The following is a 17,215-nucleotide window of genomic DNA, read 5'->3' as shown; positions in this document are numbered from 1 at the left end:
GTCATAAACATGGCTGTTGCTTTCCTTGAGGATATTAAAATATTTAGGCGCGCAGCGCAACTGGCGTGGTCAGGCTATGCGCAGAATCGACGCGAAGATCGCCGAAGAGGCGCGATCGGCGCAATTCGGGTGACTTCTAATCGTCCTCCACGACTTTTTAGTTCCTCGGACATCCATGCTAGGCAACTCAAAAAACACGTCCGGCACACCTCGAACTTCAAATCTTGATCGATGTTATTGGTTGTTCGAGAAACGTGGAGTCGTTTTTTGAACGAAAATAGACAGAAAGGCGGATTTTCGCACCATCAGATAACAATGCGCAGCGTCAGATTTGTTTATATTTGTTCATTAAAATTTTTAACTGTTTACGCTGTATTTTCTCAGTTGCTGCACACAATTGGTTTCGTTTTTTCCTTGTTAGATTTTCTACCACCTGTCTTCAAAATGGAACTACCGATCATGAATTATAGCCGCGACCTTTTAAAATACATTGTTTTGCTGTAGAAGATATTTGTGGAGACGGAATTAGAGAGAAAGCAGACCACAAAACCACAAATAAAGTAAAAACAGGACGAAGTTTATGATAACTGTTCCACTATTAAATTTAATTAATGTAAACACAAATGTATCAATAAGAAATAGACACGGGCAACTCGTATTTGCGTATCCTAGAAGCTCTGAAGTGACGGTTATTAGAGTTAACTCGCTTGGAAACTAAAAATTAAGCAAAACAGTCTCTTCAATGTGTTTTGTAATGTAATAACAAACTAGAATTGTTTTCATATTCAAATAAGATTAATCTCAGAAGTTAGAATGAGTAAAGCGCAGGTGGAGTAAGGGTGCTGTGTATGTCTTCACGCTTTCTCATAGATGTCGCTACCGTCTTCAGACGCCGGATTCCTGGAGAACGAAATCTAGCTGAATATTCTTTCAAATTCAAACTTGGACAGATCTCACACCACATTTTTTAAAAAAAAACTGGAAACCCTTCATTCCATTTTTATCAATTGATGTAATTAAATGTCACAAAAACACACACTGTAGGGCGTATTCTCGACTGATCAAATGGCAAAGACCCATTTATTTTATATTTGTCTGTAATTTGCAAGTGTTTTTCGTTTTAAATAAATTTCGCTTTATTCAACTGGACAGTCTGAAATGCACAAAAGAACCAGTAACCTGACACAATTAAATGACGCGTTTGTTGTTTCTCTTTGATCATCCGCAAAAGTTTGGTCGTGTCTTCTGTCACATCTTAAAAGGCTTGCCCCAGAGCTCTAAGGGGTATTTCAAACGCTACCATTTCCAGTTTAAATTACATACATGTTGATGGTAACGAGGATACAAGTATTTTTATGACACGAAGTAAATTAAAAAGGGCTAAAGGATGGAAAAGTGAAAATCAAAATTCACTGCCGGGCTTGCTACAAAGCGGACTGATTGTAAAGAATTGCGTATTTTAACACAACAGAAACATAGGTTAATTTAAGTGTCGCAAATATGGTAAAAATGGTCAGCAATCAATCATACAGAAACACAACTAGTTTACTGGAAACAATATTAATATGCCAGACAGTCAAACGGAAAATGAAATTGTGCTGTCATATTGTATGAGTTTGTAACTAAAAGGAAACGTATATGTGCACACTACATGTTACATATTTGATTAATTACTAAAAATCCACCGAGCAATCAACGTCCGTCGTGAAATTAATATGTTCGTATCACTGCCATGAGCTGTAACAGTTTTTGTTTGTTTGAACAAATTTCTTTTATTTTTAGAGTTGCATCAAGGATATTTCTGGGTTCAGAGCCAACTGTTTTTACTGAAGCTTTCCGTGTATAAAACAACAACGTTGCAGTTCTGTGTAGAAAAACATTTTGTAAAATTAAAACAACGCTTTCAGTTGAACTGGAATTGTTTGTGGTATTTGTACATTGAAAGCAGTTATAGGTTTTGTAGACAGTGTATGAACCATCAAAGAGACTCAAGTGCTTTTCTTTCCGCAATATTGTTATGAAATTTTGCTGCGATTCTCGAAAGCAATATTTTAATTCGGTAAACACAGTTTGCGACGGCCGAAATTTAAGTTCATAAACTTGAGCACACACAAATTAATGTGTTAAATGAACCGGGGAAGAATCGATAACATCAACAACGTGGTATAAAAACGTATATAAACAAAGAATTCAAATTTTCAGCTACACGAGCAGACTAATAACGACAAAAAGTTTGTTTGGCTCTTGCAACCCTTAATGTAATCCATTAACTCCAACCCTAAATTATAAGCCCGTTAAGCACAACATGCACCGTCCACACATTCACAGAAAAGTAGGCGCCTGTTCTATATCTATTCTTCTTAATTACGAAGCAAATTCCGCAAAACCAACTTCCAGGGTTTCATATTCGTTCTAGATTTTAGTTTTATAAATATGATATATTTGACGTGCAGACGTGCATACACGTTAAAATCGGTCGGCGGGACGGGCCGCTTTGCGGACCGGGCCGCACCAAGGTGACTTGATCGTGTATATTAATTGCCCGTGTGACTTTCAAAAATATCGGATGACAGTTGTGTACCGAAGATTCAATTTTCCGTTTTTAATTTGAAAAATTATACCTTTATACGTCAAGTCGCAATTTAAATCACAAGAAAATTAATTAGAAATTTGAGCTTTATTGTTTTCGAAGCGATTTGCTCGTCTTGATTTCTATTGGTGGAGGGTGATATTGAAAACAGATTAAATACGTAAATGGAAAACGTTTATAATTAAATAAATAGCTACATAGTAAGAGGATAGCTTGAACGCTACAATAAATAATGGAAGATACAATCGGTAATTTGTTTATCGATGAATATCAACAATGCTGTTTATGTTGCTGAAGTTTCATTGCTTGTATTTGTAACAGAAGTGACGCTTTCAGCATTAGTCTCATTGGTTTGGGGTTTCCCGAAAGTTAGACCTAGTAGATTCCCGAAGAAAACAAGACCTTGTTCTGCCGACTCATTTACAGCGGCTATTAGTTCCTCTTCATTTAGTCCTTCCGATTCGCTCCTGGAAATAAGTCACCGCTTGTACAGAACGCGTTATTGATTCCATTCTCCGCAACTACTTATTTTGAGGGGACTTAGGAAAACTTTCTAAAGTTTTTATTTAGTTATTTCGGCTCATTTTTCAAACGAGGGTCAGCTCATGGATGGTGACAAACTGCGCAGAGATATATTCATTCAACACAATATGTAATATTTACAGGATGAAATAGTTTAATAGCAGTGGAAACCACTTGACAATTACAATAGAAATATTAAAAGTGGGGATAGAGTGCGCGATGCAGATGCTAGTCCGATCACTAGATCTGCTGTTTTCGTCTTCATTTAGTTACAATTCTCCTGCACTTTAGTTTATTGATGGTTAATACACACATTGTGAGAAATTGTGCGACCTTTGTTCATTTATTATAAAATAAATTAAGTGAGGCAGTTTGTCACCATTTAAGCTAATGCTCGCACTTGAACTTACTGGGTTTCCGTGGTGTTTCCGCTTTCATTCTGTAGCAGTGACGTGAAGGTGGAATTGGCGTTTTCTTCCACTTTCATGCCTTCGGGTCCCATCGTAAAACACCCAATATTAAAACTTGTTGTTACATCTCCCAACAATTTAGGCTCTAATAGTAAACAACCTCGCAGTCCATCATTGTGGGGTTGTAAGTCAGAAAAGCGAGCACATACTTGCGCTAAATTAGCTAGCAGGGCCATACAAGTTGGTGGAGGATTAGGCCTTTTCACTTGTTCGCTGTGTAGAAGACTTTCCCCATAGGATACGTTGACAGCTATACCCTCATCCTGCGAAATGTATTTCATTCGAACACAACCTAAACATAAAAAATTCACACAAACAGAATTACAAATTGAAGCACTCTTTATAAATCTAAACACGTTCAATTAAAAGAAAAAAGTTATAAGAAACATGTTAGTTATTTCCGGCGAAGCGTACCAACATGCAAATATTTCTCAAGGTAAACGGAAAATACACTAAATGTTGCTGCGCTCGCACTTTTACAATTGTAAAATTTAATTAAAGCTGGAATTACAGAACTGACATCCAGTCACTCATTTTATTAACAATTTAGAACGAAATTAAACGCAATAGATTTAGGAGCGCTGTATACATGTAAGCTGCTTTTGGATATCGAAATTCGATATCATATAAAACCATGTCAAATTTCGAACATGAGAAATGTTGCAGCGCAGCTATATGTCAACAGAGACATCGATTTAGGGGCAGTTCGATATCGGTGTCTCTCTCAAATAATAATCATAAAAATTTTACCACATAAAAAATAAATTTCTCTTTGTATTAGGTGATACGACATGATAACAAATATTGTTTTCACACTCAAAATAATGTCATGCAGTATAACAAAGCTAGTTCGTTAAAAATTCGTGGAATTTCGTTGCTAAGCAATTTTTATCTTGTTACATTTGCTTTGACATCTGCAATGATGAATCGGATTCGGTACATACGGATTGCTGAAGTAGAATGTAGAGTGAAGTATCAGGCGTTAACAGACGCCAACAATTCCGATATCGCATATTAATAATGAACGAAGATGTGCTTCTGAAACGAGCTGGTTTCAAGTCGCATATACAAAACCAGACTTGAATCAGTTTCAGCTACTCATATTCTCACTGATGCCGAAATGGCGTAAAGGTTGAATTTAATGGCATTTTGATTAGTAGACAACAATAGATTGTGGTCTTGTTACTGTCACCGATGATATCAGACACAATTTCATAGCTCTTAAAGTACAAAAATCCATGCTACCGGCTTGGTTTGGCTGTATTTTGAAAAAACACTATTTAAAACTACTTTATCGATTATTTTAGAACAAAATAAAAATTACCACCCTTCACCATGCAAGTTTCGGTCAATTTTTGACAAAACAATTTTTTTGGTGAATTTGAATTTGAAAGTTAATTAAAGACATTTTCTTATAGATTTTTTAAGCCACAGAAGTTCGTATATTTTTTGAATCACGTCGAAATCTATTCCCTTGAATTTTTTGGAAATTTTTTTCAAAAGCGAAATTTTTTGTAAAAATTTTGGCCAAAATTGGATAATTTACGAAACTTATTCTAACTAAAGATTTTTTAATAGATTTCGACCTACAGAAGTTAGTTTCGGTCTCATTTTTCCAAAATAATCCACTGGAATACTGCAGGTTTTTGGGTTATAAAAAATATATACATATTTTCAAACCGAATATTTCTAAAATCCTTCTTCAGGGCCACAAACAGGCTTTATTTTTGGAATCAGCACGTCTAGATCCCTGAATTTTTTGATCATTTTTTCAAAAGAAATAGTTTTCAATATGAAAATTTCGGCCATTTTCGAAACCTAATCAAAGACATTTTCTTGTAGATTTTGACCTACAGAAGTTTGTTTTGGCCTCATTTGTCCTCTCAAACCGAATATTTAAAAAATCTTGCCGCGGGACCATAAACACGCTATATTTTTGGAATCAGCACTGATTTTTTTGGGAATTTTTTGACGACTTTTTCAAAACTCAACCAAAGACATTTTCTTATATTTATTTATTTATTTTTTTTCAGTCCTATTTCTTCATAACTCCTACTATTTTTTCAGAATCGCCGATGGAAATATCGCAATTTTTGAAATCTTTACAAAATTTTGTTTTCGGCCGAATATTTCTAAAATACTGCTCCGTGGCCATAAACACACTATCTTTTCAGAATCAGTGCGTCGAGATTTTTTTGGGGATTTTAGACAACCTTTTCCAATACAATTGAAAAAATTTATTCAAATTTCGACCAATTTTTGACTACTTATTTTCGAAGTTTAACTAAATTCATTTTCTTGTTGATTTAGAGCTCTAGAAATCATTTTCGGCCTCGTTTCTTCGATACCTTAACCCGTTTTTCCAGAATCGCGTATTGAGATATCGCAATTTTTAAAAATTTCAAAAAATTCGAATTTTGCTCCGAATATTATTATTGTATATTATTGCTTAGTGACTCTAAACATACTATATGTTTGGAATCAGTACGTAGGGATCTACAACCTTGAATTTTTATGGGATTTTTCGACAACTTTTTCAAATTTCGACCAATTTTTGACCATTTTCGAAACTTAATTAAAGACAATTTCTTGTAAACTTGGAGCTCTAATTTCCCGGAAAAATATGAAAAATAATTTTTGTAATCTCATCGTGACGTACGATGACGTCACTGTCACGTGAGCCACCTGTCCAAAGGTCACGTGTGTTCAGTTTTAATTTCTGTTTGATGGCGACAAGATCGTCGCGTTATTTTGGCGTAAAATTAGAGCGATTTCGCGAATTTCTAATTTATTGTTAATTAATGTCAGGGAAAATATGCTGCGTTAGTGCTGTGAACACGAACGAAAGTGGATATTTTTCCAAAAAGGACCGAAAACCGGGTAAGTACGATTTCAGTTTTAATTTATCGGGTTCCGTGATTGGTTTACTCGACAATGTTTAAATTTTGGGAAACTTTTCTAAACGGATGAAGTTGGCCGGCCAAAGCTATAAATTTTCAAGATATAATTGAATAATATTTAAACATAATTAATATTATTTATAATGTTTAAATATGATAAGTATTAATATATGATACTCAAACCGAAAACCGTTTTCCTACAAGCCCGAAATTATTAAAAACAAATAAATTTGTTTAAACATTGTTAAATTAACCCCGAAAATGTGCAATTTCGAGGCCAAAATATAAAAAATAATTTTTGCAATCTCATCGTGACGTACAAGGTCGTCACTGTCATGTGGCCTACTTGAACAAAGGTCACATTTTTCGACCTCTTGTGTTCAGTTTAGATTTCGGTCTGGTGACAGCAACATCGGAACTTCGTTTTGGCTTAAAAAATGGTCAAAAATTCGACCAAATTTTGACCATTTTCGAAACTTAACTAAAGACATTTTCATGCAGATTTCGAGCTCTAGAAGTCACTTCCGGCCTCGTTTCTCCGATAATTCCAACCGTTTTTTCAGAATCGACGACTGAAATATCGAAATTTAAAAAAAAATCAGACCGAATATTTCGAAAATACTGCTCTGTGATCATAAACACGCTATCTTTTCAGAATCAGCGTGTCGAGATCTATTTTCCAGAAGTTTTTGGCGATTTTAACACCAATTTTTCAAAATTGAAATTTTTCCAATACCCTTCGACCAATTTTCGACCATTTTCGAAACTTAACCAAATAAAGTTTCTTGTAGACTTGAAGCTTTAGAAGTTACTGTCGGTCTCGTTTCTTCGATAATTCCAAACGTTTTTTCAAAATCGCCAATTTTTGAATGTTTTAAAAAATTTTAATTTCACACCGAATATTTCGAAAATAGTGCTTCGAGACCATAAACACGCTACCTTTTTGGAATTAAATCGGGACGTCGAAATTTCTATTGATTCGCCTATGCCAGAATTTTTTGGATTTTTAGACAACTTTTCAAAAGTAACATTTTTCCCTTCTTGCCCCGGGACCATGAACACGCTGTTTGGAATCAGCACCTCGAAATCTACATACTTGAATGTTTTGGAAATTTTTACAAATTTTTCAAAAACGAAGTTTTTCAACCCCGCCTCCCCATGAAAATTTCGACCAATTTTCGACCATTTTTGACACCTAACTAGATATTTTCTTATAAATATCGACCTACAGAAATTAGTTAAGGCCAAACTCTTGCAATGCCAAAATTTGTATCCCCGATTTTTTTGACAAGTTTTTCAAAAGCAAAATTTTTCAATACGAAAATTTCGACCATTTTCAAAACTTAACCAAAGACATTTTCTTACAGAAGTCAGTTTCGCCCCATTCCTTCTATAAGTCTTAGCATTTTCCGGAATTGTCCATTAGAACTTTGCAATTTTCTGGATCTGGATAAAAATTGATATTAAAATCTTGCCCCGGACCATAAATAAACACGCTAAATTTGTATAATTCCTGAATTTTTTGGGATTTTTTTTCAAAGCAAAGTTTTTCAATTTAAAAATTTCGGAAATTTTCGACCATTTTCGACATTTATCCAAAGACATTTTCTTGTAAATTTCGACCTTCAGAAGCCTCATTTCTCGATATTTCTAAAATTTTATTTTCTGCAAACGCCATTGTTCTTAGCTTGAAGGGGGGAGCTTAGTTTGGTACAGTGCAATAATTTAGAGCTTTTTTTTTAATACGCACCCTATGATTGATAGTACTGTGGCGGCACAATAACACGTTGGTAAGCGGAGAAAGATAAGCGCCTCCGTAGTCTAGTGGTAAGGGCACCCGCCCGGCAAGCGGTAAACGTATGGTTCGATTCCCTCCGGAGAAGCAACATTTTTCTTCGCTTACCTACACTACTTTCAGTGAATTTATTTTTGTAACTATTGGCTATGGCGCCAAAATATCTTGCACACATTTTAATGGAAAATGACACACATTGAAGAGGGGTGGTATTTTTAGAACCGCGGGTATATCGATATTTTGTTTAGTATGAACGTGGGTCTTGGAGATGAAAACCCTACATGTGTCAAAAAAATGTATCCGGAAAAGTTGGGGTTTTTCATGTCCAAGTTTTTGGCGTTAGTGTAAAACTTTTTTTGAAATTGTAATGAGTATACCTGGTCCGCCCAGATCGATGTAGGTGAGATTGAAATCGACGCAGCACATGCAAGACGGTCCGTCACACTTACAAGTTCTTGGAGCCGATGAATCAGAACTGTCATCCCTTTTTTCTATCCCACCTCCGTAGTCCCATTGCCATAAATCTTAAAACAAAAAGTTTAAAATCCACGCACAAAAACGTCGAAGTTTTAATTACAATTCAAGGAGAATATATTAATGTGGTCCAATTCTTCAGAAAACTGTCGATAAGTTAAAATATGTTCCGATTCGGCCTTAAATGAACCGATGTTTCGGCGAGAGTACGCCATGTTTTTACTTTTTATTTTTGGAAGGAAAAGTTTGATTGAATGGTAAGCATTTTAGCTATTTGGATTTAGAAGTGGAAACTCACTTACTGTGACCACTTTTGTCAACGTACAAAATAATAGTTCGCGTGGAAGTGTCTGAAACATTGTAGATAAAGATTATTTTCTTACAGCTGTCGCTTTTCAGAAAAAGGCGAATACGTCAGTCCGACTCATTTCACGATAAAGAAGATTTATTCGCAAATTGGCCGAGATTATTGTATTCTCATTCATGATGTATCACTACGAAGATCTAAATAAATACGTGTACGTAAATAATAGATCGTAAATAAATGAGAATCAGTTGGTTTCTATTTGGCCTTAGGTTGTTCGAACTCGCGCAACTCCGAGCTTCACATACTGAAAATTGTAACCTCACTCTGCGATTTATCCGTCTGACAAATGTTCAGAGTTATGTAGACTCTCTCAACTGCAATTGCTGTTTCATAGAACGAAAACGACTTTATTTAAGACAAATAATTTAGTTAGAAATTTAGTTGAAGACGTCTCTATTTTTCTAATTACTAAGTAAATAACGACACTTGCAATTTATAACTTTAGCAAGTTTAACTATGAAGCGGAGCTTCTAAACTTGTGGACGAGTAAATCTTGATCTTGAAAAGCATCTAATGAAATTAATTTTAAACTACGTTCTCCTGTTAAAAATTAATTCCAACTTCATTAATATCGTACTAATCTTGCCGAAACATTTTCTACAAAAGTTAGATTTAACAAATTTTCGTTCAACTATCTCGACTCATTCTTGTTCGTTCTACTCTATTATTAAAGAAGCCAACGTGAAGGTGTTTAACTCTGAATTTTTGTTCTAGAAAATTGGATCCACGGGTGCATTGTGAACCACAATAACTCTCTGAAATCCTCTTTCTTGTACTCTCCTCGAGACGAATGTCCTTGGCCTATAATCTCCCATTAGTGGACGATCTCCTTCATAATGCTTTTATTGTCAGTATTCTTCTAAGTAATACAGTCGTTTTTATAGCAACTACACCTTCACAAAATTTAATGTTTATAATAACAACTTATCCAACAAAGTAGTGATACGCCGCATAACCCGACGCTTACACATACAGTGACCGAATTTAGGTTGTTAGTCGTTATCGCACTAGATGGATTAATAACATGCCAGTGTGAACTCACCCAAGATGTTGGTGGAAGACACATACGTGAATATAACAAGAAGTACGACGAATCGTGATACAACGCAATGCATGTTGCAACGGTTTGAGTTGGTCAGTGCCAACAGTGGCTTAGCTGAGAAACGGTAACCGGGCTTTAGTATGCTAGACACGAGGATCTTCGATGGTCTTCGGTCCTTGGCCGTGATGGAGGTTACTGGGTCACCCAGTTCTTCACCTTATTGTTGGTGCCAGTGGCCTTTCACAGACGGAGGCACACCTGACTAGATCGAATTATGAAAACGAAACCATCTGGGCTTGATGGGTTTCTCACGCAGATAATGGTACTGAAAATTAAAATTAAAATTAGGGTTATGTCCTCCAACAAAATTGATGACGTCATGTAATGCATATTACGCAGTGTGAACTCGGCACAACTAATACGAGGAAAACGAATTTTCATAAAAGCCTTGACTTTTCGTCGATGTTGACTGTGTTATTTATACAGACTTATAAGAAGTGTATATTACATTTGTGATTCCTTCAGGCGAACAAACTTTGTTGATTTAATTTTAACTTTTAATTTCACGATTTCTTTTCCTTTTTTAACATGGCTCATTTTTTATTAATTTAAATAAAATTCAAGCAGACAGCAAACGATACCAGTAGCGAATTATTAATAATTTTGTGTTTAATATTGGAACTAGTTTACTTATCTCAAACCAGATTTGCTTAGCAAACTTTTGCCGCGACGTCATCAGTTTGTTGGAGGGGATTGACACCGAATTTTGGTTAACGTTTAAGATTTTGAAAAAAAAATTTAGATTTTGATTTTTGTAATTTTTTTTGCAATTAATTTGAAATTTAAATATAATAATAATAATAATAACATTCAGTTGTTTCTGATACAACTTGCCTCAACAAGTCAGGTCACGAGTTGCCTCAACAGTTCGAAAAGAATAAATTAATATTCCAGATATCCAGATAACAGGCTATATCAATGTGTATTTTTCGATTAAAATTTTTTCAATGATTTTTCTGAAATAATGTCATCGACGTTTTGGATGGAAACCATGAACAAGTTTTAATCTTTTAATTGAGGTTAAAGTTTTGCCAAAAGTTTGATGAAATTTGTATACAATGTTAAAAAAAAATGACCGAAAGTAGTTGTAGCCCCGCCCACCCACCCTTTCTTCGTTCCAGTGACTACTGTATTGTTCAGGCCTATCGTAGCAAGTTTTAACCCCGCCCACCCACCCTCTTTTTTCTTCGAAGATATGTCCTTTACCAAAATTAATCTTATCGTAACAAGTACTAGCCCCACCCACCGTCTTCTATTTTCTTAGGGGGTATGTCGTTTGCTACAATCAGTGTTATCTTAGCAAGTACTAGCCCCGCCCACCCACCCTTTATTTTCTTAGAGGGTATGTTATTTAGCAAAATCACTCTCATCTTAACAGATACTAGCCCCGCCCACATACCTGTTCTCATTCTAACGATTTTCATTTTTCCACTTTTCGATTTTTCGTCTTTCTGATTTCTCAGTTTTTAAGATTTGGGATTTTTCAATATGTATTTCGATTTTTAAATTTTTAGATTTTTCGACATTCTGTTTTTTTTTTTGATTTTTTACTTATACGATTTTTCAGTTTTTTGATTTTTCCATTTGTTGATGTTTTGATTGCTCGATTTTTAAAATTTTCAATTTTTCAAATTTTTAATTTTTCGGAATTAATTTTTCAGTTTTTCGATATTTCGATTTAATGGGTTTTTAATTTTAAATTTTTCAATTTTGAATTTTTCCATTTTTCGATCTTTAGCTATTTCGACATTCCAATTTTTCGATTTTTCAAATTTTGACGTTCCTAAATTTTAGGATTTTTCAATTTCTTAATTTTTGGCGTTTCTAAATTTTTGGATTTTTCGATTTCTGAATTTATGGATTAATCGATTTTTTATTTTTCCATTTTTCGATTTTTCGCCGTTCTGATTTCTCAATTTTTAAGTTTTGGGATTTTTCAATTTTGGGATTTTTCAATAAGTATTTCGATTTTAAAATTTTTAGATTTTTCGACTTTCTGTTTTTTGGATTTTTACTTATACGATTTTTCAAAATATTGCGACTTTTTAAATCTTACATTTTCGATTTTTCAGTTTTTTGATTTTTCGATTTGTTGATGTTTTGATTGGTCGATTTTTAAAAATTTTAATTTTTGGAATAATTAAGTTTTTAGTTTTTCGATATTTCGATTGATAGGGTTTTTACGTTTAAATTTTTCAATTTTGAATTTTCCCATTTTTCGATCTTCAGCTATTTCGACATCTCAATTTTTCGATTTCCATTTCTCGATTACTCAGTTTTTCGATTATTCGAGTTTCCAGTTTTTCAATTTTTCAATTGTTCAATTTTTGACGTTTCTAAATTTTTGGATTTTGCGTTTTACTCAATTTCTCGATTAATCATTTTTTAATTTTCGGATTTTTATATTCTCAATTTTTCGATTTCTCTGTTTAAGTTCTGGGATTTTGCAATTTTGGGATTTTTCAAGATTTCGATTTTTAAATTTTTAGACTTTTCGACTTTCTGTTTTTTGGATTTTTTACTTATTCGATTTTTCAAAATATTGCGACTTTTTAAATGTTACATTTTTCGATTTTTGAGTTTTTTGATTTTTCGATTTGTTGATGTTTTATTGCTCGATCTTTTTTTTAATTTTCAATTTTTCGAATTTTTAAATTTTAAATTTTTCACTTTATTGTTTCGATTTCTCAATTTTTCGATATTTTGCCTTCTCGTTTCTAGATTGTTCGATTTTTCAATTTTTCGGAATTAATTTTTCAGTTTTTCGATTTTTCGATTTTTAGCCACTTCCATTTCTCAATTTTTCCATTTCGATTTCTCGATTTCTCCGTTTTTTGATAACGTATCTTTTCAGTTTTTTGATTTTCCAATTTTTCAACATAAGTTTTCAAATTTTCAAATTCTCAATTCTTGGTGTTTATAATTTTTTTATGTATTTAAATTTTTCGATTTCTTAATTTATCGATTAATCGATTTTTTAATTTTTCGACTTTCCGATTTTTCGTCTTTCCGATTTCTGGATTTCTCAATTTTTTGAATTCTCAAATTTTCAATGTTTATAGGTTTGGGATTTTTCGTATTTCAATTTTTAAATCTTTTGATTTTTCGATTTTCTGTTTTTTTTTTTTTAATTTTTTACTTATTCGATTTTTCAAAATATTGCGAATTTTTACTTTTTTGATTTTTCGATTTGCTGATGTTTTATTGCTCGATTTTTTTTTAATTTTCAATGTTTAGAATTTTTAAATTTTAGATTTTTCACTTTATTGTTTCGATTTCTCAGTTTTTCGATATTTTGCTTTCTCGTTTTTAGATTGTTCGATTTTTCAATTATTCTGAATTAATTTTTCAGTTTTTCCATATTCGGATTTTTCAATTTTCGATTTAACGGTTTTCTTTCGATTTTTTGCCTTCTCGTTTTTAGATTTGCCGGTTATTCAATTTTTCTGAATTAATGTTTCAGTTTTTCGATGTTTCGATTTTTCACTTTTTCGGTTTATCGGTTTGTTTAATTTCAAAATTTTCAATTTTGAATTTTTCGATTTTATCCACTTCCATTTCTCAATTTTTCGATTTCGATTTCTCGATTTCTCCGTTTTTTAATAACGTATCTTTTCAGTTTTTTGATTTTCCAGTTTTTCAACATAAGTTTTGAAATTTACAATCTCTCAATTTTTGGTGTTTCTATTTTTTTTATCGATTTCTTAATTTATCGATTAATGGATTTTTTAATTTTTCGACTTTCCGATTTTTCGTATTTCTGGATTTCTCAATTTTTTGATTTCTCAAATTTTCAATGTTTAAAGGTTTTGTATTTCAATTTTTAAATCTTTCGATTTTTCGATTTTCTGTTTTTTTCGACTTTCCAGTTTTTTGATTTTTCAATTTGTTGATATTTTTTTGATTGCTCGATTTTTAAAATTTTCAATTTTTCGAATTTTTAATTTTTCGGAATTAAGTTTTTAGTTTTTAGATATTTTGATTTATCGGGTTTTACGTTTAAATTTTTTAATTTTGAATTTTCCCATTTTGCGACATCTCAATTTTTCGATTTCCATTTCTCGATTTCTCAGTTTTTCGATTATTCGAGTTTCCAATTTTTCAATTTTTGATATTTCTAAATTTTAGGATTATTCTATTTCTCAATTTCTGGCGTTTCTAAATTTTTTTATGTACTTCAATTTTTAGATTTTTCAATATGCTAATTTTTGGTCTTTCTAAATTTTTCGATTTTTCGTCTTTCTGATTTCTCAATTCCTTAGTGGGTGGGCGGGGCTAAGTTTAACCTTTTTCTATAGAATCTTTTATAGGCAAGCAATAGACAGACAGACATACGGAAACGGGAGACTACTTTTTTAGTACTCTAGGGGTCATGAAACGTCGACAAAATATGGAAATAGCCAGTCGCACAATGGACTCGTTTACAATATTTCCTTTGCTTACGCTCGGGAAGTAATAAATGTAAAAACTAAAAATAGGTTATTAAGCTACAGTTTAGGAAGTATTATGATAGGGTTGATCCGGTGAATAGCTACTTTCAAGTTTTCTCGATGTTTCATGACTCCTATAGCATCAAAAAATAGGTTTCCCGTTTCCCTTCGCTTGTCTGTCGTTTATGGCGATTTTAATTAGACAGATAACTACTAGACTGATTGTTGTCAAATTTTGTATGTGTTTTCGGAAAAGAAATTTGTGTGATCATCCCCACAAACCTCAAAATTTTTCATGGTAAACGCCATTAATTGTTCCAAATTTAACTTTTTTTTTTTAACTTGCTTGATATGGCAAATGACATACCCTCTAAGAAAATAAAGGGTGGGTGGGAGGGGCCAGTAAGTACTTCCTAAGATAAGATTAAACAATATTGAGACGAGTCACTCGAATGAAAAAGGGGTGGGTGGGTGGGGCTAGTACTTGGTAAGACAAGACTTGATATGGCAAATGACATACCCTCTAAGAAAATAAAGGGTGGGTAGGAGAGGCTAGTAGGTACTTGCTAAGATAAGTTCGAACAACATTAATAGTGGTCACTGGAATGAAGAAGGGGTGGGTGGGCGGGGCTACTTTTTGGCCATAAAACTAGAAAAAAGCTAAACTTAGCTCTGTTTACCTCCTTTCTCGATTTCAGTGACTTACTTTATTTAGTGTAAAATGGTAATTCAATTCTGTTTTGACAAGCGGAAGAATCTAAGATTTAAAATAAAATCAATAGTGACTGTGTCATTTTTTATTAGCCAGATAATCTTCCTATACTTGTGGTTTATCAATCCGCCTTGATTTTTTCCCTAGGTATCCAGATCTATATTTTTGATATTAGTGTACTTCACGTGTCGGAATTCTTGAACGTTGATCGGACCAATTTCCAATGGGAAAATATAATTTTGGAGCAATTGTTTGACCGTTCACCCAATTCCCTTACACTCCGCGCCAGACCAAATTATATAATTTTTGTTAGTGATTTAACACCCTTTGAAATTTAAGGAAAAATTAACAAGGGGTCACTATATATTAGATTTTGCTTTAGTTTTTCCAAAAGTAGGTAGCAAATTTACAAAATTTATTCATTTTGAATTGTATTTTTCGTACTAACGCTTCCAAAATGTTTTTCAGATATTTTTTTAATGTTTTGTCTAGAAAAAAACGGCCGACTCTCTACTTTTACATTTTCTCGACCTTTCATGACCCCTAGAGTACGAAGAAACCGGTTTCCCGTTTCCGTCTGTCTGTCTGTCCGTCTGTCTGCCGTCCCGAATTTTTATTAGACGGATAGTCTCCGAAAGTACTAGGCCGATTGTTGTCAAATTTTGCATTTATATTAGGAATATCATGTATATCGTAAAACACTAACCAAAATTTGTCTAATCATCATTTCAAAATTGTATATAGTAAATGGATTTTAAATAGTATAAAATAACATAGTCCTACACATGTAGTGTTGAGTTTTTACCCGAAACGTCCAGATTTTTATCATATCATAAGCATGGTAAAATTTTGATCAAAATGTATTTGCTCATCCCCCCTAAAAAATTGATGACGTCACCTCAAAATTTTGCCGAATAAATCCTATCTAAAATGTGTGGATATTCAAACATTTTGTCGATTGTAGCTTACTATTTAACAGTTTTGATCCTCTGTTTTGAAGGGACGAATTCATTCAAATCAGACTAATTTCTACGTGACATTCTTCCGACGTATAAACATAAACACTTTCAAGTTGTTTTTCTTATCGAGGATAAGCAAAGGACGTACAGTAATGGAGTCCATCGGGCAATTTGGTACTTTCATATTTTCTCGATATTTCATAACCTCTAGACAAGGCTGTATCTAGGGGGAGATTAGGGGATGCTGATTAACCAAATGTGAATTACAAGATCAGAGCAATAAAAAAGTCTGGACCGTCGGCATTGTGATAATAACCGGGTCACTACGCAAAAATTACAAAAAGTTCCTTCAAACCTGAAGTACAATCAAACAAATCTAGTTATTTTTTTAAAGATTATAAACGTGGCTACGCAATTTTGATTTTTGGCGAAAATCTGGATATTAAGGGTACAAATTCAAGGCAGACTTATAAACCACAAGTACACGAGAATGGCATTTTATAAAATTTAAGTAGCATTTACTTTTTAAATTAAAGATTTTGTATGATATTTGAATTACAAGTAATCGGAAACCCATTTTACAGCACTTGTGTTTTATTTCCACTAAAGCCAAATTGTATGTTAATCTCGAATTTAGTTGTTGCCACTACTATTATTTAGCTACATTTATGTTATAAAATATGAGTTAAATGGACGTGTTCTTTTATCGCTTTGTTTTATATTCGGTGTACACCTTTTTGGCGAAGTTGTAAAACTGAATATTTATACATAAATAGCGTTGATATTGATAAAATATTTATGATAATTCTCGAAACTTTTCAGAATGGTACTAAAATTCCAAACATCAGTTAAGATAATAATCCGAATTATACAAGTCTTGTTGAAATGTCGATC

General features: G+C 33.1%; 1 protein-coding gene across 2 annotated transcripts in view; it reads right to left on the bottom strand.

The window, feature by feature from the left end:
- Positions 1 to 2,747: 2,747 nt before the first annotated feature.
- The window catches only part of LOC135141918 (uncharacterized), a 35,089-nt gene continuing 20,621 nt past the window's right edge, over positions 2,748 to 17,215 (bottom strand). For both annotated transcript variants that reach the window (XM_064073507.1, XM_064073509.1), the window contains exons 2-5: positions 10,161 to 10,485; positions 8,655 to 8,801; positions 3,523 to 3,874; positions 2,748 to 3,057 (exon numbers count right to left, since the gene is read on the bottom strand). In XM_064073507.1, the coding sequence (XP_063929577.1) occupies positions 2,874 to 3,057; positions 3,523 to 3,874; positions 8,655 to 8,801; positions 10,161 to 10,233 (756 nt within the window). In that variant the 5' untranslated portion in view covers positions 10,234 to 10,485 and the 3' untranslated portion in view covers positions 2,748 to 2,873. The remainder of the gene's footprint in view (positions 3,058 to 3,522; positions 3,875 to 8,654; positions 8,802 to 10,160; positions 10,486 to 17,215) is intronic.

Source organism: Zophobas morio, unplaced genomic scaffold, assembly GCF_036711695.1.
Source record: "Zophobas morio isolate AGI-343-1 ecotype UQ-CSIRO unplaced genomic scaffold, CSIRO_AGI_Zmor_V1 ptg000044l, whole genome shotgun sequence".
NCBI classification, from domain to species: Eukaryota; Metazoa; Arthropoda; class Insecta; order Coleoptera; family Tenebrionidae; genus Zophobas; species Zophobas morio.
This window is presented reverse-complemented; position numbering and strand designations above follow the sequence as displayed.